Consider the following 25,421-nt stretch of genomic DNA (forward strand, 5'->3'; position numbering starts at 1 on the left):
AAAATACTTTTTATCCATATCCTATACATTTTGACATGTGGTATTCTTGCTGCTATTAATTTTCCAGTTACTTGTAATCTATACTTTAATTTCTTCTCTATTAATCATATTTTAAAGTTTCTAATTTGGTAAAATGTTTGTTCTTCTTTTATTGCACATTAATAGCATTGTTCCATTGTGGTCAGGAACTGTCTTATTTAATTTTTATTTTTAAAAATTCTTAACCATTTCCTTTTTTATTAATTTTTTTGAGAATTTCATGTAATGTATTATGACTGTATACACTGCATCCCCCAGCTCCTCGCAGATCCTCTCCTACTTCCCAAGCTGCCTGCTCCGTGTCCTGATTGGCTTTTTAAGTCCACCAAGTTCAGTTTGTGCTGCCCGCATACTCTTGCCGGTGTTGACATCCACTGGCAAGTGGTCCAGCTTCCAGGGACCATACACCCTTAAAGAAAGCTGACTTCCCCACTTCTAGCAGCTATCAACCTTGTGACCTGATGATGGTTTCTAATAATGTCACAAATATTTACAAAGACTTTTCAATATGTACTTTTTTATCTACAAATAAAAGTATAAAATATATAGAAATATACACAGAAGTCAAACTTACTATGTTTATCTACTTAATCTTCAATTTCTCAGATAATTGCAATGAAATTTCTCCTGGCTATTGTTTGGTCAGTGCCCCCTGTTTGTTTATTTGTTTGTTTTGTTTTGTTGCTTTTACATTTTACTGTCTTTTTAAGAGAACAGTGCACTTAGACTCTCTGCTCAGATGTAGTAGATAGGCAGCACAGTCTCCCTGTGGGTCCCACAATATGGGGAGTAGGGACAACTTCTGACATGAGCTTCAGCCCCATGCGTTGATCACTTTTCCCTGGCAGGGCGGCCTTGCCAGGCCACAGAGGAAGAGGATGCAGGCAGTCCAGATGAGACTTGATAGGCTGAGGTCAGATGTTAAGGGAGGAGGGCTCCCCTTTCTGATGATTAGGGGAGGGACAGGGATGGAGAAGACGTGAGGGAGGGAGGGTGGGATTGGGAGACAATGAGGGAGGGGGCTACATTCAGCATGTAAAGTGAACTAATTAAAATTTTAAAAAAGAATTAAAATATATTTGGGAGACTGGTGCTTTGCATTACTATGAAAACATATTTAGGGTTATTGGAGTGCCTGGGGAAATGTTGATCACAGGCTAATTTTCATTAGGTTGGGACGATGGTGTTTAAGAGATGTATCATCCGAGTGGTGACTCTTGAAACAGGCTAACAGCAGGAAGTGAGCGTTCTCCCCACGACAGGCAATTCTGTGACATAATGCAGAAAAGTTGCTCTGCAGTGTATTTGTATTTCAAAACACATATATAGTGTAATTAAAAAAGCTTTTCCTCTCAATCTAAAACAGACCCATCTCTTAATAATGTTTTAAACCATGTGAGAAATATTCCTTATTTGTGTATAAATAAGAAAATAAAAACTTAGGTCCCTGTCTTTCAGCAAGCACAACATAGACAGTCTAGATATACAAAGACCTAAGTGCAAATACAAACACTGAAACAAAAGAGCACATGGTAATCTCAGTAAAGGAAAAGATCTCTTTAAGACAATCACCGAGTCTGAGGCTGCAGCTCACGCTGGAGTACTCGCTTACCATGTACAAGACTCTGGTTCAATCTCCAGTTCTCCAAAGAAACAAAGGACCAATTAGAGAGGAAACATGGACAAATTAGACACACTGACACATCCCAAGTAGAGTTTACCGTGGCTCAAGCCACAAAACTTTGAGGAACAGATACCTTTAGAGTGAAGGGAAGATATTCTCAATTTAGGGAAAGAGAAAGCAGAATTCAGAATTCCTTCCACCTAGCTTGCTTTGTGTTTATGCTATTTCTCTGTTTCTTCAGCTGGATGATTAGACATTTTTTCCTAAATCAAAATCCATTTAAAAAAAACTTTCTGATTAATAACGACAAAGCAAACAAATATTTGATGCAGTAAATCACAGAATAGGAAATCTGAATGTTTAACAACTACAAATAAAGATGAAGGGCAAAAACAAACAAACAAAAGAAATGTAATAATGTGTGTGAACCTTTAAGGTACAAAAGGAAAGCAAAAAATATCTGTTGTATACTTAACAGGTAGGCATTAGCTAATAAAACGATTAATATTCCTGGATAAAAGTTAACAAGAGAGTATTAAGGTAAAAATGCAAGTTCATATAGCACAATGTCATTCATGTGCACACATAAAACATCCCAATTACAGGATATTTTCTTTTCTATATATAAATATGCAACAAAAGTATAGAGATGAACATTAGTGAACACACACCATGTCAGGAAAATGACAGGCAAGGTGCAGGACTATGGGGCTTGATCACAGTGTTAAGGCCTGCAGCATACACAGTAGGTACTTATGCACAGTGTTAAGGCCTGCAGTGCACACAGTAGGTATTTGTGCACAGTGTTAAGGCCTGCAGCACACACAGTAGGTCCTTCATATACATTGCTTCTATACAGCAATTGTGGATTTAGAATATTTTAGTTGCATCTGTATTTGACACATACAGATATTTTTCTTGTTATTTCTTATATTACACAATATAGACACATGTGAATTTTATGGGTATATTGAGGGTGATTTAAGTTGTAAGAGAGGATAGATGTAGGTTAAACACACACGTAAACACACACAGACACACACACACACATAGATTACAGCATTTTAAATAACAGATTTGAGCTTTTCAAGATTTTGGTATGTAAATGAGACCCTTAGGACAATCCCTTATGGATATCAAAACTTACTTTTTGTATTGATTTATCATACTGGTAGGTACATAGCTGCTGGTTATATTTATGTACATTTCTCTATACACAAAATATTTTAAAACCAAGTAGAAATACAAAAGAACATAAAAGACTAAAATTTAACATCTACCCTTGCCCCCAAAGCTGTAGGCAAAGCAAATAGGACCAAACTTCTATAGCATCCAAATTCTTAACTCAGCCCCTTCTTTTTTCTCTGTGCTACAAAGAATGTATTTTTTAAAAAATATGTTCTTTTGAACACACGATCGTTGTTGGGAGAGAAAAAGTTGACTTCTGTAAACTTTGAGAATACAGCTTTTTCAAGATGGCAGGCAACACACAAGACCATGAGAAACCTAGAGAAGGCAGTGTATAGATGAGATTACAGTTGGTTCTGCTAAATGACAGCTTTCCCTGTTAAATAAACAGGTCCAGATGTAGATGTGCAGGGTGCCTCTGAGTGTGCAAAGGTCACACCATGAGGAAATATGCACACGTTTGTGACTGAGCCTTTCTACAACACAGAAATGTAAGGGACACCTCTGCAAGAGACTTGGGTACCTGGTACTAATATTTCAATCCATTACCCTTCAACCTCATTTTGGAATAATGAAAGATTCTTTGTTCCCTAAAATACTGGTGCCCCATATTTGACCATGTCCCCTGGATGGGGAGGTCTGGTGGCACTCAGAGGAAGGATAGCAGGCTACCAAGAAGAGACTTGATACCCTATGAGCATATACAGGGGGAGGAGGTCCCCCTCAGGAACAGTCATAGGGGAGGGGAGTAAGGGGAAAATGGGAGGGAGGGAGGAATGGGAGGATACAAGGGATGGGATAACCATTGAGATGTAATATGAATAAATCAATAAAATAAAATAAAATAAAACAAGTTTAAAAAAATAAAAATAAAAAATAAAGGTTCCAAAAAAATAGTAGACTTGAGATTACTGTAATACATATTGCATATATATATGCAAATTTATTAGATGTAAAACTAAACCAGGGTTATTCCTCTGTGGTGGATCTTAAATGAGTAATCGCTTGTATTTGAATGTGTTTTAAAAACAATGCAAAAAGGTTGGAGACATACTTGCCCCAGGATTAAGCAAGATCTGAAGTTCAGTGTTCACATCTGGGTTGAGTCCGTCTGCCATTTTATTAATAGATGTTCCACCTGAATCCAAATAATCACTTGATCCTATAAGAAAGGGAAATTAGAATTTTAAATGTCTGCCTTTTGGCGAACTGTGAATCGTTTGTTATTGGCAATGGACTGTTCTTTGCTGGTACATGCATAGGAGGCAAGTGGCTTACCTTTCTGTACAGAGAAGAGGACATTGGACTTTGTGTTGCTTAGAACAACTGACTGGATTGCTATGTTAGGTTCCACCACTGTTTCATCACCCAGGGAAAAGGAGTAGTTCTCCATTTGCTCAATAAGCCTGTATAGAACGAAACATTACAACTCCAACATTTTATTGCTGCATTTTCCTGTTTGTTTTTAGAACAGTAGTATTTGCTTTTACCCAAAGTCCCGGGGCTAGCTTGATGTAGGTTCTTGGTCACCCAAGCAGTATCAGCTATGGGTTCTCTCTTGTGGAGTGGGCCTTAACACAAATCAGATGTTGGTTGGTTATTCCTGTACATTATTGTCAGCAAATGAAGCTTCCAGCACTGGGAATAGGTTATATTTAGTTGAGTTGTTGCCCATGGAAATCCCTAAACAACCTGGGCTCTTGCTGACACCATAGGGATTTGGAAAAGCATATTCTTTGTATGGAAGTTGACTACACCAGACCCATGTTAAGGGAACAAACTCTAATCTGAATCATCCCGGTTACTTTTCCTCCTAGGCCATGACCACCCCTGGAGCATCTCACACTATGTAAGGACAAGATCACGTGGGAAGTCAAGGATTTTTCTCTTAATTTCCAAAGCATCAAGCAGTTATTGTACTCCTGAAAGAAATAGATTCTCTGTCTGTGCTTTAACCTAGATAGGTAAATGGGACTTCCTCCAACATTCTTTCCTGGTGCTTACGTGGAAAAGGAGTCCTCATCAATCTCAGCAGCTTTCTGAAAAGCATCTTCACTGGCATCCAAGATCTGGCTCACTGTGGTTATAGCAACTTTTTTTGCCTGCAAGAAGAAGGCACATCATAGCATACATGTGTCGTGCACAAACATTACTACAATCATGAGGAATTATCATGGTAGCAAACAGCACAGTTGGCAAGATAGCCCAAAGGAAAGTATTTTTATTTTAAATCAGTATTTCAGCTGAAGACCTATATAACACAAAAGGAAGAACTGAGATAAGAAAAAAAAAAAAAACCATAAATGAAGCTGGTGAAGTTGGAGGTTTAGGAGTCTGAATTTGACTTCAGGATAAGATCATTCACAGAGACCCTCTCCACCCATAAAAGCAAAAGCACAAGTACTCAGCTGAGAGTAGACTCAAACACTGCTGCAGGGTCACCTGTCCAAATGCCACAGCACAGCCCTCAGTACTTACAATAACTTATTAGTTGTCCTTACATATCAGTAAAATCTTTGCTACCAGTAAAACATATCTCTAGTTTCCCAGGAGTGTGTCAGGGACATGTGCTCTTGATCCTTCATGCACATGTCTTTACAGACTAATTTTTCTATAAACTTTAAATTTGAAAGTGTATTTACTTTGAATTATATTTTCCATTACCTTGTTACTTAAGACCTCCTTTTCAAAGGACCTTTGGTAGTTGAAATACTTTGGAAAGAAGATATTTAAAGAATATGAAAGAAAGGAGCCATGCTGATATGCCTCATACTGATGGTTTATAACCCTGCTGGCCAATACATGACTCCATTGTTGACAAGTGTTGAGTATACTTATTGTTTTTATGTCAGAGTTTAGCAGGCTGTGATATTAGACATATAGACCTGGATTAAGGTTGGTTTTTTGGTTTTGTTTGTTTTTGTTTTTGTTTGTTTGTTTGTTTGTTTGTTTTCAGAAAACCAGAGACCAACCTGTGAGTATGCTTGGAACAAAGAAAGCAAGGTTTAAAGCGTATTTCGGAGCAAGTGTTTAGAAAAACTGATTTTTTGGAACAAAACAGGCATGTCACAGCCTAATACAATTTTTTTTTCAAATATTAACACGTTTACTTCTTTTTCTTTTTTTAACTTTTTTTATTAATTTATTCATATTACATCTCAATGGTTATCCCATCCCTTGTATCCTCCCATTCTTCCCTCCCTCCCATTTCCCCCTTACTCCCCTCCCCTATGACTGTGACTGAGCGGGATCTCCTCCCCCTTTATATGCTCATAGGGTATCAAGTCTCTTCTTGGCAGCCTGCTATCCTTCCTCTGAGTGCCACCAGGTCTCCCCATCCAGGGGACATGGTCAAATACGGGGCACCAGAGTACGTGTGAAAGTCATACCCCACTCTCCACTCAACTGTGGAGAATGTCCTGTCCTAATACAATTTTTAAAGTGTATATAATAAAGCTGAAGAGACTTGTTAATTCCAAGGCATGCAGGCATATTTAATGTAATAACAATCATCACATCAATTCCAGAGGATGTTCAGACAAGGGACCCTTTTCATTTCTTTGAGCATCTCTCAGGGAGTATACTCTGCCCAATGGTCTTAACTTTTTTTTTTTTTTTTGCTATTATAAATAAAGTTTTATTGGAATGAAGCCATGTACACATCTATGTATATTATTAGATCTGCTTTCATTCTACATGAACAAAGTTCAGTACAGTCCTCAAATCCTAAAATATTTGCCATCTGGACCCTTGTAGGGAAAGAAAACAACTTTCCAATTCTTGCTTTAAATTGCAACAATAACATTGCACAATAAACATGCGGATTGTTATTGCTGACAGTCACAGGGCCTGTTAGCTACTGGGTTTCCTCCACATTAATCAGTGATATAAATGCTCAACTTCAAGTGAAAAGCTGGTGAAAATAGAGGTGTGATTTGTTTTCCATCTGAGACCACCTGAATTCTGTCCACAGACCCCTTGGAGGGCTGTGGTCCCGGCTCAGCAACTTTTGAATGGAATTACAATTGAGTTGACGTTTTAGCAGAAGGAAGTTGCTCATTCCTTTGCCATGTAAAACATCTGTACCTTTCCACTCCTCATATAAAGGAGCTTTAGATAGTAAGCACAGAGGAAGTCAAGCCTTCCCCAGGATTAGGTGAGCAGCACCACTTTGGATGGGTGCTCATTGCCACAAAACCACTCTTTCTCCAAGAAGTTCAGTTCTATTAGCCAATGAATAGAACACTTGAGTTTGGGGCCTGCACACAACTTTCATTTCCTTAGTGAAATGGTGCAGTCAGCTTGTTCTCTTTGATGGTACCAATTTTCCCATAAGGTGGACATGAGTTGTTGCTGCCTACTAGAAACACCTTTGAAGGAGGAAGACATCATGGCCACATAAATGGCAAAGTAAGGTCCTGTGGTACATCCTCATGTGACACTAATAAGCAAGGCGAGCTGGAGTATGCCTGTAATCCCAGCGCTCAGGAGGCAGAGGCAGGTGGATCTCTGTGAGTTTGGGGCCAGCCTGGTCTACAAAGCAAGCCCAGGACAGCCAAGGCTACACGGAGAAACCCTGTCTTAAAAACAAACAAAAAATAGGAGAAAGAAAGAAAGAAAGAAAAGAAATGAAATGAAACTAGACAAGAAAAACCAAGTTCTGTATCAGAGAGGACAGGAGTAGCCTGGGAAAATTCTGACCTTCTTTCCTGGCAGAGGAGGAACCAGGTGGGCGGCATTAATAATTGTGTGTCAAGGATCTCAAGGCTTTTCTTTGTGTGTGTATGCACTCCTGTGTTTGTGTGTGTGTGTTGGGGTGTGTGTATTTAGGTGCAGAAGCCAGGAGTCATTTTGGATATCTGTCTCAATCTTCCTCCTTTTGGGGACTGGGTGTCTCCATGACTGGGCTGACTGGTCAGTGAGCTCTGCTTCCATAGTGCTGCGATGATAGAGGAAACTCGGGTTCTCATGGCCCTGGCGCAAGTGCCTACTGGCTGAGCTGCTCCCCAGGCCCCAAACTCAATGGTCTTAACTTAACCACCACCCACATCATAGGATAAGGAATAGAACTCAGAATTCCCTTCCCATTCTAGAGTGCTGGGAATCAAACCTAAGGCCCTGAACATTCGCTTAAAGAAGCGCCATCAATAGACTACAATCCCAAACTCCCCTTATGTTCTAAAATCTTGAGCTTCACCTCATCTGCAGCCATTCTGGTTCTATTGAAGATCTGTCCAGTCACTCTGGTGGCAGAAACAATGTTCTCAGCAGATAATTTACCAGCATCGGTGGTTAAAATCTGGGCTTCTGTAGAAATGCTCGTAGATTCTGTCGTGATGTTGTCTATCTGTTTAAAAGTTGTTATTCAAAAAAAAAAAAAAATTTATGCAAGTATTCCTAAACACTTTACAAACGACTGCAGTTGAGTGAGCTGAAATTTAGCTGAGTGTCACATTCACCCGGTTTTTCTTGTATTGCTTCTTTCTTTTTGTAAACAGCACAGTTCACAAAGTCCAGGAATTTTCCTTCATTCTCTACTACCTGCTTGCATTTTACTAAGAGCAATCTGCTGCAGTCATGTCGCTGCATAACTGGGGTCAGCCTATGTGGATGGAAGGAACTTAGTTTTACACTAGATGGCACCATCGCTTCAAAAATCAAGCCAGTATTCACTTGGAAGGAGCCAGAAGACAAATTCTATCAGCAGACAGAAAGAGAAAAAACAAAACAAAACAAAAACAAAACAAAACAAAACAAAAAAGAAAACCTGAAGAAGAGACTTGATACCCTATGAGCATATACAGGGGGAGGTAATCCCCCTCAGGAACAGTCATAGGGGAGGGGAATAATGGGAAAATGGGCAGGGGGGAGGGAGGAATGGGAGGATACAAGAGATGGGATAAACATTGAGATGTAACAAGAATAAATTAATAAAAAAATTAAAAAAAAAAAAGAAAAGAAAAGAAAGAAAGAAAAAGAAAACCTGTTGAATTCAAGAGCCAAGTCTCCATCATACACTAGATATTCTGTCTGATGCTTTAAGGTGTGACCATACATGATGCACAGGAGCTGGTTCTGGAAGCCGAGCTCCCTCATATCAGTTAAAGACTCAGAGAAGTTTAGAAGCTGACCCCAAGTTCACACAGCTTAGAAGCTGCAGAGTTGAGAGCCAACTACTAGCTTGTCAGATTCTGGAATCTGCACGCTTTCTTTCAGTGTGTGAGACTGGCAGCTACCCACACATCCTATTTCCCATTCCCAACCCACCCACACCCTGCCCGTCTGTGGTAAAGGCAGTTGCTGTGGTTTCCCGTGGATTTTAAACTCAACAGTAGCTCTGGCACTGCTTGGTGATGGTCCCTGGCCATCAGAGGTGTACTTTTCGTCATCTGGAATATTTATCTGTGGTTTTTAAAAGTTAAACTTGATATAGAAAACTTATTAGTATGCATAAAATGCTTTAAGTGACATAGAAAAGTCTCCAATTAACCCAAGTTTTGTTTGTGTGTGTGTGTGTGTGTGTGTGTGTGTGTGTTATTACTCAATACTAACAACACAATGAATTTTTATTTGATCTTTTCCTATAAGCCAATGATATGCAAATTGCTATAGCTTTACAATGCTGGACAGCAGCAAAGTATAGCTTCTGGTCATGCACAAGATAATGAAAATAAACAACTGGCTGTGTTGGTCAACCATGATGATGAATAGCTTAGGTGAATTAAATACATTTTAAACTTGCAGTGGGCGCATCAGGTCTTAATCCTATCTTACATCTTATTGTATTTTATAGCAATAAAGTCTCATCAATTGGTCATATTAGCCATAATTATCTTTAGTTTAGAAATGGTATCCAATTGGATAAAGAAGAAATAAGATATAACACGCATGCGCCCAGAAGTACCTACATTGAAGTTTACAGCTTCTTCTTCTTGCATGATCATACAAGACAGCACTTCCATGCATGCTTAATTAGTCAATATAATTTAATATGAATTGAAACATATCTAGCCATAAATCTTTATTTTACTAGCTCATGGATACAGTCCTTAGGCCAGTATCAATCTGGAGTTGTCTCTGTCCAAGGGTCATCATTCACATGTTTTTTTTTTTTTTTCCTTCACTCTGATAGAGTAGACTGCCTTTAGTTTCTGAAGCCAGGGCTCTACATTCAGTCAAATGTTGACCAGTCTACAAATATAAGGCCACTTAAAAATATTTTTATGCAACCATTTACCAAAATAAATTGCCAATATTAAACCGATGTTGACTTTACCAAATAAGAATGGTTTCACTTACTGGTTTTGTGATTTATAATTTGAGAGTTTTAAAAGCATTGAATTGATCATCAGTTATGTGAAGACCAAACACTTAGCCTAGATCCATAATGTCCCCCAATTGCCCATCAGATGGGCTAGAAAGTGTACCTGCATTTCCAGTGTCTTCAGATTTTCACTGCATTTTCCTTCTGTGGCATTTTGTAATTTTATCTCTCCATACTCAGAAACATAGCACAGTCGTGTTGCTTGAGGATTGCCTGCTGTAATAAAAAGGGAAAAATGAATAAAGATAGACACAGAAGTCACCTCACACATGCTCCATGCCAGTGTGTCTCTGCTGCTTCTCTCGAGACATGGTGTCTACTCATTCTTGAATCTGAGCCACCCCATGACTGACCTTGACCAATGGAATGTGGTATAACTATATGACTCTCAGCACTGGGGCCTCAGAAATTCTTGCTGTTTCGGTCTCTACCCTTTTATGATGTTAGAATACTTTCCTAAGGCACCATATGAGGAAGTGAGCCTAAGGACAGAGATACGGGCCACGTCCTGCTGAATTGTGGTGCTGTACCTAACAGCCAAGATGTGTGTTTCACAAATGAACATTCTAGCTGCCATAACCAATCCATAGACCTGTGAGTAACCTAAAGCATTGTTGTTTTTGGAAGAGAATTTGGGGTAATTTTAATATCTAGCAATAGAAAAGCAAACCAACTGCTAAAGTATTCTGTACAACTGTCCTGATTTCTAAAACCGGAGTTTGTACAAAGACCAGTTGCTATTTGCTTCCTTCTTTGTCTCAAGAAAGATTTACTTTCTAACATATAGGAATGAAATGACTTTGAACTAGACACAATGAAGATATACTAGGCTGAGAGTAGAACCAATATTCAAAATTGCTACTAGCTATTAAATTATATGTTAATCTTTTTAATCTCTGTGAAAATCTGTGTAAGTCCCAAAAAAGAAAGAATTCCCAAGTATTGCAGCAACAGCCAGATGTTTTATTGGCACTTAGTAAAGCACTTTTTGGGTGGTTTTACTCCCTCAGATTATCACCTGAACTTTCCACCTCATTGTCCTCCAATGATTAGTAATTATAAAATATCTATAGATAAAATCATAATTAGAGGGGTGGCTGATCACAGGGAAATTTTTTCCTCAGGATTAGTATTGAAGTAGTTGTTGTTTTAGAAGTAATTAGATATTGATATGAAAATTGATTTAATAACACTTAAAGTAAAATGTTGGAGTTTTCATTAATTTATATGATAACTCTCTCTAAGACAGAAAAACGTTTTAACATATATAGGATTTATATTTTTAAGCAGCCATATATCAAGTGTGTCTCTTATTAACAGAATTATGAATATTTTTACTCAAACATCATTGAAATGCATTGTAATCACTTGTTCTATAAAACAATTTTTAAAACTCTTAACATAGAATGAAATATACATCTTTAAAATGATATGGGCTCAGTCTATAATGGAAAAGTATATACATATAATATACAGTTCATAACGGTTGCTCAAAAAATCCAATAAATATCAAGTAAGAGATGATACCATGACTCTTTTGTCCCACCAAGGTATTATATCAAACAGCTGTGATGACCTTTGTGCATATATTACTGATACTTTCCCCAATTCATAGCACACAGTTATGTTTTGTAAGTTGTGCCTGATTTATGAAACATAAAGGATGTGAGGTACATACAGTATAGAAATTGAAGACAATACTCATCCATAGGCACATTATGCAATATAGCATAGTCTATAACATATTCATATTAAGAAAAACAATCTATTGATGCTCCCTTTTGCTTCCTAAGACCTTAATCAAGGAGCATGTGCTTTCTAGTCTTATGTCAGCTTGACACAAGCTATAATCATCTGAGAGAAGGGAACCTCGTTTAAGAAAATGTTCCCATTAAGATCCGGCTGTAGCCAGGCTTGTAGGGCATTTCCTTTTTTCTTTTCTTTTCTTCTTTAAAGTTTATTATAATTTATTCATATTACATCCAGATTGTTATTCCCTTGCTTGTGTCTTCCCATTCCCTCCCTCTGTCTTCTGCCCTATTCTCCTGCCCTAGACCTCTGACAAAAGAGGACTTCCTCCCCCGCCATATGATGACAGCCTATCAGGTCTTATCTGGATTGCCTGTTTCCCTTTCCTCTGTGTGCCTACCCAGCCTCCCCACAAAGAAGAAGAGATGAAATCAGGGGCACCAGAGTTTATGTCACAGGTAGTCCTCCACAACCGTGGGGAATGGGCTGTCCATTGGCTAGATCTGAACAGGGGGTCTAGGTTTAATGCATATATTGTCCCTGGTTGGTGCAACAGTTTGTGCACGCCACCCTGGGCCCAGATCTGCTGGCCTTGGTGGTCTCTTTGTGGGGCTCCTGAAACTTCTGGGACCTTCCTTCCTCCCATTCTGCCATACCACTCCACCCAGAGTCCAGCTGGAGTCTCAGCATCTGTTCTGTTCTCCCACTGGGTGGAGTCTCTCAGAGGACATTTATGTTGGGCTAATATCCACTTATAAGTGAATATATACCATGCATGTCTTTCTGGGCCTGGGTTACATCACTCATGATGATCCTGTCTAGTTCCATCCATTTGCCTGCAAATTTCGAATTTTCCTTGTTTTTAATAGCTGAGTAGTACTTCATTGTGTGAATGTACCACAGTTTCTTTATCCATTCTTCGGTGGAGGGACATCTAGGTTGTTTCCTGATTCTGGCTATTACGAATAAGGCTGCTATGAACACAGTTGAGCAAATGTCCTTGTTTTATGGTGGAGTATCTTACCTGTATATGCCCAAGAGTAGCATAGCTGGGCCTTGAGGTAGCACTGTTCCCAATTTTCTGAGAAAGTGTCAGATTGATTCCCAAAGTGGTTGCACAAATTTGCACTTCCACCAGCAATGGAGGAGTGCTCCCCTTTCTTCACATCCTTGCCAACATGTACTGTCACCTGAAATTTTTATCTTAGCCATTCTAGTAGGTGTAAGATAGAATCTTAGAGTCCTTTTGATTTGCATTTCCCTGATAACTAAGGCTGTTGAGCATTTCCTTAAGTGTTTCGTGGCCATTTGATGTTCCTCTGTTGAGAATTCTCTGTTTAGCTCTGTACCCCATTTTTTAATTGGATAAGTTGTTTTGGTGGTGTTTAATTTCTTGAGTGTTATGTATGTATATATATGTGTGTGTGCGCACACACACACACACACACACACACACACACACATATAACAGTAGTCCTTTGTGAGATGTAGGGTTGGTAAATATCTTCTCCCAGTCTGTAGGCTGTCACTTCGTTTTGTTAAGTGTTGTTTGCCCTATAGAAACTTTTCAGTTTCATGAGATCCCATTTATTAATTGTTGATGTTAGAACCTGAGCTGTTGGTGTTCTGTTCAGGAAGTTGTCTCCTGTGCCAATGAGTTCAAGCTCTTCCCCACTTTTTCTTCTAACAGATTTAGTGTGTCTGGTTTTGTGTTGAGGCCTTTAATCTACTTGGACTTTAGTTTGATGCAGGGTAATAAATATGAATCTATTTGTATTTTTCTACATGTAGACATCCAGTTAGACAAGCATCATTTGTTGAAGATACTATCTTTTTTCCATTGTAAAGCTTTGGCTTCTTTATCAAAAATCAAGTGTCCACATGTGTGTGGGTTTATTTCTAGGTCTTTGATTAAATTCCATTGATCAACCAGCCTATTGCTATGCTAGTACCATGCTGTTTTTATTTCTGTAGCTCCATAGTGCAGCTTGGGATTAAGGATGGAGATTCTTCTAGAACATTTTTTATTGTACAGAATTGTTTTTAGCTATTCTGGGTTTTGATTTTTCCATATGAAGTTGGGAATTAATATTTCAGAGTCTATAAAGAATTGTGTAGGTAATTTGATAGGGATCGCATTGAATCTGTAGATTGCTTTTGGGAAGATGGCCATTTTTACTATGTTTATCCTCCCAATCCATGAGATCTTTCCATCTTATGATATTTTCTTCAATGTCTATCTTTAGAGAATTGTTTGTTTGACAAGTCTTTTACTTACTTCGTTAGAGTTACACCAAGATACTTTATATTATCTGTGGCTATTGTGAAGGGTGTAGTTTCCCTAATTTCTTTCTCAGCCTGTTTGTCATTTGCATACAGGAGGGCTACTGGTCTTTTATAATCAATCTTGTATCCAGCCACATTGCTGAAGGTGTTTGTCAGCTGTAGGAGTTCTCTGGTGGAATTTGGGGGGTCACTTAGGTACACTAGCATGTCATCCTTAGATGCCGAAAAAACATTTGACAAAATCCAACACATGTTCATGTTTAAAGTCTTGAAGAAATCAGGCATACAAGGCATATACCTACACATAGTAAAGGCTATATACAGCAAATCTATAGCAAACATCAAATGAAATGGAGAGAAACTCAAAGAAATTCCAGTAAAATCAGAGACTAGACAAGGCTGCCCACTTTCTCCATCTCTCTTCAATATAGAACTTGAAGTTCTAGCTAGAGCAATAAGACAACAAAAGGAGATCAATGGGATCCACATCAGGCATTTTCTTAATTAGTGACTGATGGGAGAAGGCCAACCCCATTGTGGGTGGTTCCACCCCTGAGGTATAGTCCTGAGTTCTATAAAAGAGCAAGTTGAGGAAGCCATGAGGGGCAAGCCAGTAAGCAACACTCACCAATGGACTCTGTATCAACCCCTACCTCCAGGTTCCTGCCCAGATTTAGTTTCTGCCTGCATTGCTTTTGAAGATGAACTGTTATATGGAAGTGTGAATGAAACAATCCCTTTTCTCTCCCAGGTGACTTTAGTCATGGTACTTTATCATAGCAATGGTGACCATAACTAAGCGAAGGCAAGAAGGGTATATATTAAGAGTAAGATAGATCAGGAATATGTGAATAACTATTTAGAATTAGTAAAGAAAGGATATAGGAAAGAGAAATTCCTATAGTGTAATTAGAATTTCAGTGTAGTCTGAATATACCCAAAAGTGAATAGCTAAATAAAATGTGAAATTCTCCTTACTGTTACTGATAACAGCTCTGTCAAACATTTTTCTAAGAAATGATTTTAAAGCAACTGCATTCTTGAGGCATTTCTGTAAGGAATGAAAGTAAATAAAGGACTACTGACAACAGACCTGTTCCATCTGTCTCTGCCTGGAAAGACACAGTCTGAAAGAAAGTACAGAAGGAAATCTGTAATATGTATTGATTTCAAATAATGTAGGCAAGCAATACAACTTGAAGAATAAAGAAGTAAGATAAGAATAAGGATAAGGAAATCTCCACAAACAACTGACTTGTATTAAGGTTTTTAGGGAAATTACAATTCTATGCAGTTCAAATACTGACATTAAAGTGAACCAAGCCCTTCCTTGTCATCTTGTCCAGAGATAGGTTGGCAGGAGAAATGGTAGATATGGCTCAGTCTACCCAGTCCTGCACTTAAACAGAGATTTCAAGGGAAACACATACCATTTAAAGTGCCCTCAGGACATGTTTCCAAAGAAGGTCCATATCTGCCGACTGGGATTCTGGCAAAGGTAAAATTCATGTAGGTACTATTTTCACAGAAATTAGCTGTAAAGAAAACACATTTCTCTCATTAGAAATCAAATCTTTTATTTGAGAATTTTGAAACTGGATACAAAGTTCAGAACCTTTGCAGTGTAATTAAAAGAAGACTTGGAATCAACTGGCCAATTCAGGAATTTCCATACTTTCTATATGGTTAAGTTTCTTCTGTTGGAATAAATATGTTTGATAAGACATTGGCTAGAGGGGAGCTATGAGCACTAACACACTAACAAGAATTACATTTTGATTGGTTAGAACCCAGAGAATTGAATGACTACAATCTATGATGGTAAAGACTATGGGAATTTGAATCAAAGCAAAAAGGCCAAAATCATGGGTGGTAGGATGCACTAACTGGAAGAAATATAGACAATTATGAGAGTGGATGGAGGGACTCTATTCTAAGCCAGAAGAATGAGAATGAAAAATGTTGGGAAGTACACCTTAATCCAGGATGGAGGGACTCTATTCTAAGCCAGAAGAATGAGAATGAAAAATGTTGGGAAGTACACCTTAATCCAGGAGTCTGACAGTGGTGCTTGGCACAGAAGCAGACACTCCTGAAGAAACAGTAAACATTTATTGAAGTCAAACCATAAATTTAGCAACTGGAGGGAAAGGAAGTGACTTAATTAAGTAAGCTTATAAGTATATGCTTACATAGGAAGACTCATCTCGATTCCAAAAATTAAATATGTTAAGCATCTCCGAAATAGAGTCAAATGGCACACAACCTCTTGAAAGGACTTGAGGAAACTATATTGCTAGTTGCCTTGGATTAAAGGCTGGAGCCAAAAGGAAAATTCTACCTCTGAATTATAGGGGGAAAATGACATTTGGAAAATGGACAAAGTGTTCTGACCATATAGAGTCTAAAAGGAAAACATAGCTTTGACTGTTAAGGGGTGGAAAACCTCACATTGTTAGCATTTACAATATTTTTCATATGTGTGTGTGCTTGTGTCTTATTATTGTTTGATACTTTTATACAATTACATAATGCATTTTAGAGTTTTTCCATCCTCACTCCACTTTCTTATCTCCTGTCCTCTAAAACCCCTTTCTCAACAAGTCCTGGTTCTATTTTCATGCCTTCTTTTTTATGTTTGATCCATTGAGTTTAATGAGAGCTTTTTGCCCAAGAGCATGAGTGGGAGGATGTTTACTGTGGTAATGGCAAATTTACCAGTGGATACACCACTGAAGAAACTCATGCCGCCTCCTCCAACAACAGTTAACTCACAACAGTCCGTCGGGGAGAGGATGGAATCTCACAAGAGCCTCTACCATCCCTAATGAAATGTGGTCAGACTGACCTTAGGCAGGGTCTGGTGAAGCTCACCATAGCTGTGGTGAGTTTGTGAGTGCGCATCTTCCTGCTATCATGCTTATTATGTCTACAGTCTAATTTAAAGCTTCCACGATTTTTGCTGCTGTTCTTGCTACTAACAAAAGGCTCACGCACAGGTCACCACAGTATTAGCCAAGTAACTTACCAATTGTACATCTCAGCCCTTTCCACTCTGCAGTACAAATGCATCTGCCATTTTGCCTGGTTCCGCCGTTACGGCATAACTGTGCAGTGGTGCTTGGCACAGAAGCAGACATTCCTGAAGAAACAGTAAACAACAGAAAACTTGACAGTTGGTTTCTCTTTTCATGTCTGTAGCCATTTAATGTCTATATGCAAAACCAGGTTGTCACTGCTAGAGATATCCATTATAATATCCTTGTAAATATCTGGCATTGTGGGTACCAAAAAGATATATTTAAAAGACAGATCTTCCAATGAGAATCCTCCAAGAAAGAGGAAATTATAAAGATTTTAGATAGGTAGAGGTAGGTATATAGATAAATAGGCAGACAGATCAAGTTAAAAGCCTGGAGACTTCCAAATACTATTTTAATACTATGATAGCTAATTTTATGCCAACTTGACACGGGCTAGAGTCATCTGAGAGGAAGGAACTCCAATAGAGAAAATGCCTCCATACATTGGATTCTAGGTAAGCCTATAAAGCATTTTCTTAATTACTGGTAGATGAGGAAGAGCCCAGCCCATTTTGAGTGGTGCCATTTCTGGGCTGGTGGTCCTCGGTTCTATAAGAAAGCAGAATGAGCAAGCCATGGGGAGTAAGTCAGTAAACAGCACTCCCCCATGGCCTCTGCACCAGCCCCTGGCTCCAGGTCCCTGTCCTGATTGAGTTCCTGCCCTCACTCCTTTTGATGATGAACTGGTATATGGAAGTGTGAGTGAAACAAACCCTTTCCTCCCCGTGTTGCTTTTGGTCATAATGTTTCCTCGCAGCAATAAAAACCATCAAGACAAAACAAAGGAAACAATAAGGACAGAGGTCACATCACCAAGAAAGACAGTCCTAAAGAGGCAGTACTTGAGTTAGCCTGTGGAATTAAATCAGATAAACCTGGGTAAAAACTAGGTACCCAAATTGGAAGCATAGAAAGAGCAGCATCAAAGGGGGGTGGGGTGCTCAATAGGTAAAGTGCTCTCTGTGCAAGCCTGATTTTATTCCTTAGAACTCGGGAACTCTGTGGAAAAGGCAGACATGGTAGTACCCACTTCCAGTGCTGGGAAGGCAGACACTGGTAGATGTCTGGACTTTAATAGCCAGACAGACTATTTATTGATTCAAGGCCTCAGGCCAATGTGAGAGCCTGTCTCAAAAACAAGGTGGATGACGCTTAAGGGATGGCAGCATTAGAGATTGACCTTTGACCTCCACAAGTGCGCATACATGTACTATACCACATGCATCATACATGCATACTCCAAAGCAAAGTGTAGCATCACAAAGCATGGAAATCTCTCTCATGTCCTGACAACAGAGTAGAACTTACATAATAGCGATGGTCCCATATGGGATATCAGTGGAACATAGATTGTGAAGAACTTTATATGCTAAGACCAGGAGATTAAATCCTGAGGGAATTCTGAGGTATCAGAAGACAAAGGAGATCAGGAATGTTTTCCAAGGTTACATCTCCAGCAATAGCTGAAGAGACTTGAGCTGGTGGGCAGCTCCTCAGCAGTGGCACTAAGATGGTAGGTGACATTCCTTTCAGGAAGCATACCTGAGATAGGAACCCTTACTCTCAGCTGAGAACACTAGTATCCTAAGTTAGTAAAGTGGATGGTGAAGTGCCCGTTCAGTTCCAACAAGGATAGAGTGGATTGTATCACATTGCGTCTCCTGTGGAAAACAGCCTTAGACTCTCAGCAGCATTTCCAAATGCAGTAACACCAGCAATGACAGCAAAGCCTGCTTGAGAATACTGGGAAGCAAAGAAGAATACTCAGCCATTAAACGGAATTTGGTTTCTGTAGTTGTCCCACTAAGGGCATAACTGAGTCTGAGTAAACAAAGCACAAGAAAATCCAGCAAAAAGTGAGAGTCTTAATAGATTAAGGTGTGAGAAGGCACTGGTGGTGACAGAGCAACTGAACTCTAAGAGAGATATCCCAGAAAGAAGAGAAGCAACAACAACAACAAAAATGGTCCAATGTCTGGGTATAAATTTCCATTAAGTATGTAGAAAGAAAAGGTTTGAAAAAATAGAATTATAAGAACCCAGAGAGAGAGACAGAGACAGAGACAGAGACAGAGACAGAGAGACAGACAGACAGACAGGCAGACAGACAGACAGACAGAGACAGAGAGAGAGAGAACCAAGGAAGATAAAGAAAGCTTGGGACTTCTCACAATTGGTTAAAAACTTAGAGACCCAAGAAACTCAGAGGATCACAGGCAAAATAAATATGAATATGACTAAACTGTGGAAGTTCAAATTTTAAGAAAAATTCTGGAAAAAAATTAGGAGCCTACACTTTTACTCATGAATTAAGAAGGAAAAAAAAAATCAGTCGTACATAAGTTCTCTAAGAAAACAGAAAATCAAAACTACCAAAGTCATTTTATAAGGCGAAATGAACACACCTTAAAAGTTTATATGACAAGTCATTACAAAACATTACATTTTAGACCACTCAATTTCACTTATATATTTTTATAACTCCTTGTCTTAGTTAGGGTTACCATTACTGTAATGACACACCATGAAAAAAAAAACATCCTAGGAAGGAAAGGGTTTCTTAGGCTTACACTTCTATAGCAGTGTTCACCACTGACGCATGACAGAACAGGAACTCAAGAAGGTAGGAACGGAGAGGCAAGAGCTGATACAGAGGCCATCAAGGGGTGCTGCTTACCGGGTTGCTCAATATATTTACTTGTGGAGGTGTGCACCCTGTCACAATGATCCTAGCCCTCACCCTTCATTCACTAACTAAGAAAATGCCCTAAAAACTTAATCTGCCTACAAGCCTGATCTTCTAGAGGCTTTTTCTCAATTAATGTTCCCTCCTCCCAGACGACTGTAGCATCAATATCAAGCCACAGCCTTTCCTTCCTGTTCATCCGTAATATCACACAATAATATCAGCATCACAATGTAAAACATTTTACAAACTTAAAAAAATCCCATAGTCCTAAAAAAAAAAAAAAAATCAAACACTTTAAAAGTTATCTCTTTAAAAATATGCATTCTCTTTTAAAATCCAAAATTCTGTAAAATGCCAAAATCCTCCCCCGCCCCCCCCCCCATCTCTCAACCTTGGGCTCCTGTAAAATCAAAAATAAATTAAGCATTTTACTTCAAGACAGAGGAATTCAAACACTTTAAAAGTTCAGTCTCTTCTCAAATACCGAGTCTCTTTTAAAAATCCAAAGTCTGTCAACTGTGGGCTCCTATAAAACCCAAAATAAGTTAAATCCTTTCTCATTTCAAAAGGGAAGAACCAAGGCACAGCCATAACCAAATCAAATTGAAACCAGACTCTAGCTGTGTAAATAACTCAGTGTCCAGTGTTCGGGTCCACTCATGTTCTTCTGAGCTCCTCCAAAGTGCTTGGCTAGCTATCCATAGGGCACAACACTTATGTTTTAAGCATAGGCTAGCTCCACTCTACAACTACTGCTGTCCTTGGTGGTCGTCTTGTGGGACTGGCATCTCCAAAATGTTGGGGTCTCCTGGTGCAACTGAGATGTACTTGGATTGATGGTCTCTCCTGGGCTCTCTTCATGGGGTCAAGTCTCAGCTTCTTTGCATGGCTCCTTCAATCCTGGGCCTTCAGCTGCTCCTGAGGGTACGCTTTCACCAGCGGCCTCTCCTGGCCTCTCATAATGCCAAGCCTCAGCTGTTTGCCATGACCCTGCCATGCCTTCAAAACCAGTACCACCTGGGAGACCCTTACACTTGACCCACTGCAGCTGCCAGCATGAGGTACAACCTCTGCCACCTCAGGCACACAATTTCTGTGTGCTAACTCCGGGGAAATGCTTCTGAGACGATGTCACCTGGTCTCCTCTCACTCACCACTAATTCTCAGCTCCAGCTGACCAGCATCAATTATCCCAGCAAAACAAAGGTTTTTCTGTAGTTGTTCTGAGATCTTGTTAATCACAGCTAATTCTTAAGTCCCAGTGAAATAGAACCACAGACTCTTAACTCAAAATACGCAACAGCATCTTTAAGGGACTCTCAAACTTCTCTCTGGAGCTTCATAAGCAAGCCTTCCATTGTCTGGATTTCTCTCAACACTCTTTTCCTCCAAACTCCCACAGAACAAATAGCTCACCAAGCTTTGAACTCTCAAGAGCTTTTCTAACCTAAAGGTCCAAAGCCCTTCTATAAACTTCCCCAAAACAGCATGGCTGGGCCTGTCACAGCAATACCGCTATTCCTGGTACCAGTTTCTGTTAGGGTTACCAGTTTAGTTACAGTTACTATTCCTGTGATGAGACATTGTGGCCAAAGACAGCTAACAACCGAAAGAAAGGGTTTATTTCATTCGTAATTCCACAAAACAGTTTATCTTCAAAAAGTAGTAAGGGCAAGAACTCAAGACAGGAACCGAGAGGCAGGAATTGATGCAAAGCCCATGGTGGAGTGCTGCTTACTGGCTTGCTCCTCCTGGCTTACTCAGCCTGCTTTCTTATAGAACCCAGGACCACCAGCCCAGGGGTGTACCTGCCTACAATTGGCTGGACTCTCCCCCATCAATCACTAATTAAGAAAATGCCCTACAGACTTGCCTATAGGCCTATCTTATGGAGACATTTTTCTCAGTTGAGTTTGACTCCTCTCAGATGACTCTAGCAGATGTCAAGTTGACATAAAAGTAACCAGCACATGCCTTTAAAATAGCCACAAATCAAATCGAACAACAAATAAAACATGTACCACACTGTCAAGTAAGATTGACCCCAGGAATAGAAGGTTGGTTTAAAAATATTAAATCAGCTGATTAATTTACCATCTGACCATATGAAAGAATAAACAGATAATCATAAATGCAGGGAGCAGAATGTCTCACAGATTAAAAGCAAAACTCCCAGCAAACAAATAATAAACAAGAATTTCAAATTCATACAAGTCACCTATGAAGAACCTACTTCTAATATAATATATTTCTAGAATGTTTGATGCTTTCCTCTGAACTTTCACAAGAAACCGTTCACTATAATTGTGCTACCCACTTCTAATGAAGATTGTCTTTGGTGTTCATCAGCGAAGTAGATAGCAAAACAAAAAGGCATGAAGTTTAAAAAGGATGAAATTGTTGTAATGCTCATACATCATCAAATCTATCGAAAATTCTAAGATGTATAAAGACCCATGAAAACGAACAAGTAAATTAAGAAAGATTGCATGATACAAAATATTTATTTATACATATTAGCACCCAATAAGTAGAAAATAATTTACATTTAAATTGGCATAAAAATTATCAAACTCTTAGAAATAATCATATATGTGTAAGAATTCATTATTAAGAAAAAATTTAAATATCTGAATAAATGGAGATATATTTTTGGTTGTGTGCCTTTAACGGCTGAGCCATCTCTCCAGCCCATAAAGTCAGTGAGAGGTTCATTAGCGAAGTTGTCTTTTCTTCTCCAATTGACAGTTAAAATCTAAAGTAAAGGGTATGGAAAGACAGCTCACTTGTTTCATTAAGAGCACATGCTACTCTTTCATAGGACCCAAGGTTGCTTCCTAGTACCTACATCAGACAGCTCACAACTGTTGTAACTAAAGCTTTGAGGAATCTAACACACTTTTCTGGTCTCCATGGGCCTCTGCATACATGTGGTGCAAAAGTGTACATACACAGAGATTTACATACATGTACATAGATAAGAAATAGATACAATTTTTCCCATGGGGATTTTTGAGCTGGTTTTAAGTTTTTGTGGAAATGGGAAAGGAAGAAAATAATTACATGCTTTTAAAGGATGACCATGGTTTAATAATTGCATTAACAGTTTTATGATTTACTAAGTCAAAACAAGGAAGACTGGGTAGACTCAACATAAAACAAAGACATTAGTGGGAGATCAAAGCAAATGCTGAGACTCACAGACAAACTTTGGGATGGCATACAGAGAATCTTACGGAAGAGTTGGGGGATAGAAGGATCTGCAGGGGACAGCAGCTCCACAAGGAGACGAATGGTGTCAACAAATCTGGACCAGAGGTGGTGAGTGGGGGCTGGGGGTGGGGTCTGCAGAGACTGGTGCACCAACCAAGGACCATGCATAGTGAGGACCTAGAGGCCCTGCTCAGATGTAGTCATTAGGCAGCACAGTCTCCTTGTGGATCCCATAATATGTTGAGTAGAGGCTACATCTGACATGGACTCTCATGCCCTCTTGTTCATCACTTCTGCCTGGCCAGGCCACCTTGCTAGGCCACAGAGGAAGAAGATTCAGGCAGTCCAGATGAAACTTGATAGGCTGCAGCCAGATGATAGGGGAGGAGGGCTCCCCCCTTCCTGAGGATTAGGGGAGGGGCAGGGGAGGGGAAGGGAGGGTGGGACCAGGAGGAGACGAGGGCGGGGACTACAATCAAGATGTAAAGTGAACAAATTAAAAAAAAAAATTAAAGACATCAATGAAATAAGTTTAAAAATAGATAAAATAGTAGTTTGGTAATAAAACATTTGCTTAACATGTGAAATGCCCCAGATTGATCCCAGAATCACAAATAAACTAAAAAGCCAAAAAGGTAAATCAGACACAATCAATTGATCTTTTAAATATTTGTGAAAGCTACTGATTGAGAAAATTTGTTTTTATTTTTTGTTTGCTTGTTTGTTTGTTTTCTTACAAACAGAAATGTTCTGAACTAACTAGGTGAACATATCACCCCCAAAACTCAATTTAATATGGATCACACACTGAAAATAAAGCTAAAAACATAAACCTTTCAAAATAAAATGTAGGGAGATGTATTTGCAACTTTGGGACAAGAAACTATATTTAAAGGACAAAAACAGTACTAAACATAAAAATTAGAACCTGCATTTAATCTAAATTAAAAACTGCTGCTCATTAAAATGTTTTTTTTTTTCAGAAAGTTAATATGATAGTCACAGACTTACAGAAAATAGTGTGGCTGTGCATGCACATGCATGCATGCATATGGGGGGGCAGATGGGTAGTATAAATTAGACAGAGAGGTAGTATAAATTAGAATTGCAAAATAAGTCATAAGTAAGAATGGTAATTTATAAAGAATATATATCATAATAAGAGTGCAAACCACACAGTTTTGATTTTTAATCATCAAAAGAGTGGAACGGACACTGTTAAAACAAAGCCATGTATACAACCATTAGCACGAGAAAACGCTCTGCATCTAATTGTTAGAGAAACAAGGCTTTAGAGGAATAATGTCTTACTCCACACTATCATAAATATGTGACCTGTGGGATGAAATAGAGTTCACGCACAGACCGAGAACATCCAGGCAATGCTTGAGAAGGAAGCAGGAAGCTCAGTAGAGGGGAAAAAATGAAAATGGAGATAGATTTTCAGCTTTCAAAAATTATTTCCCAACAGATCATAAACTCAGTGTAATTTGCGTAAAACTAACAAGAAAATTCGGTGGCCTTGGGAAAAGCAATACAGTTTTAGATACCTTACGAAGCTCACAGGACACTAACATGAGTGTATATGTGAGACTTCAAAACCATTCTGTGGTTTTGTTGTTCTTTCCTCCTGCCGTGTTTTACAGTGCTGCCACACTGAACACACCCCACGACTTTACAGTGCTGCCACACTGAACACAACCCACGACTTTACAGTGCTGCCACACTGAACACACCCATGACTTTACAGTGCTGCCACACTGAACACACCCCACGACTTTACAGTGCTGCCACACTGAACACACCCATGACTTTACAGTGCTGCCACACTGAACACACCCCACGACTTTACAGTGCTGCCACACTGAACACAACCCACGACTTTACAGTGCTGCCACACTGAACACACCCCACGACTTTACAGTGCTGCCACACTGAACACACCCACGACTTTACAGTGCTGCCACACTGAACACACCCCACGACTTTACAGTGCTGCCACACTGAACACAACCCACGACTTTACAGTGCTGCCACACTGAACACAACCCATGACTTTACAGTGCTGCCACACTGAACACACCCCACGACTTTACAGTGCTGCCACACTGAACACACCCCACGACTTTACAGTGCTGCCACACTGAACACACCCCACGACTTTACAGTGTTGCCACACTGAACACACCCCACGACTTTACAGTGCTGCCACACTGAACACACCCC

At 39.3% G+C, this 25,421-nt stretch overlaps 1 protein-coding gene across 1 annotated transcript in view; it reads right to left on the bottom strand.

The window, feature by feature from the left end:
- Positions 1 to 25,421, bottom strand: part of Adgrg7 (adhesion G protein-coupled receptor G7) — a 66,249-nt gene that overhangs the window by 33,711 nt on the left and 7,117 nt on the right. The window contains exons 2-8 of the mRNA XM_051150449.1: positions 17,239 to 17,352; positions 15,641 to 15,745; positions 10,279 to 10,391; positions 8,049 to 8,198; positions 4,856 to 4,953; positions 4,130 to 4,257; positions 3,906 to 4,013 (exon numbers count right to left, since the gene is read on the bottom strand). Of these exons, the coding sequence (XP_051006406.1) occupies positions 3,906 to 4,013; positions 4,130 to 4,257; positions 4,856 to 4,953; positions 8,049 to 8,198; positions 10,279 to 10,391; positions 15,641 to 15,745; positions 17,239 to 17,352 (816 nt within the window). The remainder of the gene's footprint in view (positions 1 to 3,905; positions 4,014 to 4,129; positions 4,258 to 4,855; positions 4,954 to 8,048; positions 8,199 to 10,278; positions 10,392 to 15,640; positions 15,746 to 17,238; positions 17,353 to 25,421) is intronic.

Source organism: Acomys russatus, chromosome 8 (assembly GCF_903995435.1).
Source record: "Acomys russatus chromosome 8, mAcoRus1.1, whole genome shotgun sequence".
Classification (NCBI taxonomy): domain Eukaryota; kingdom Metazoa; phylum Chordata; class Mammalia; order Rodentia; family Muridae; genus Acomys; species Acomys russatus.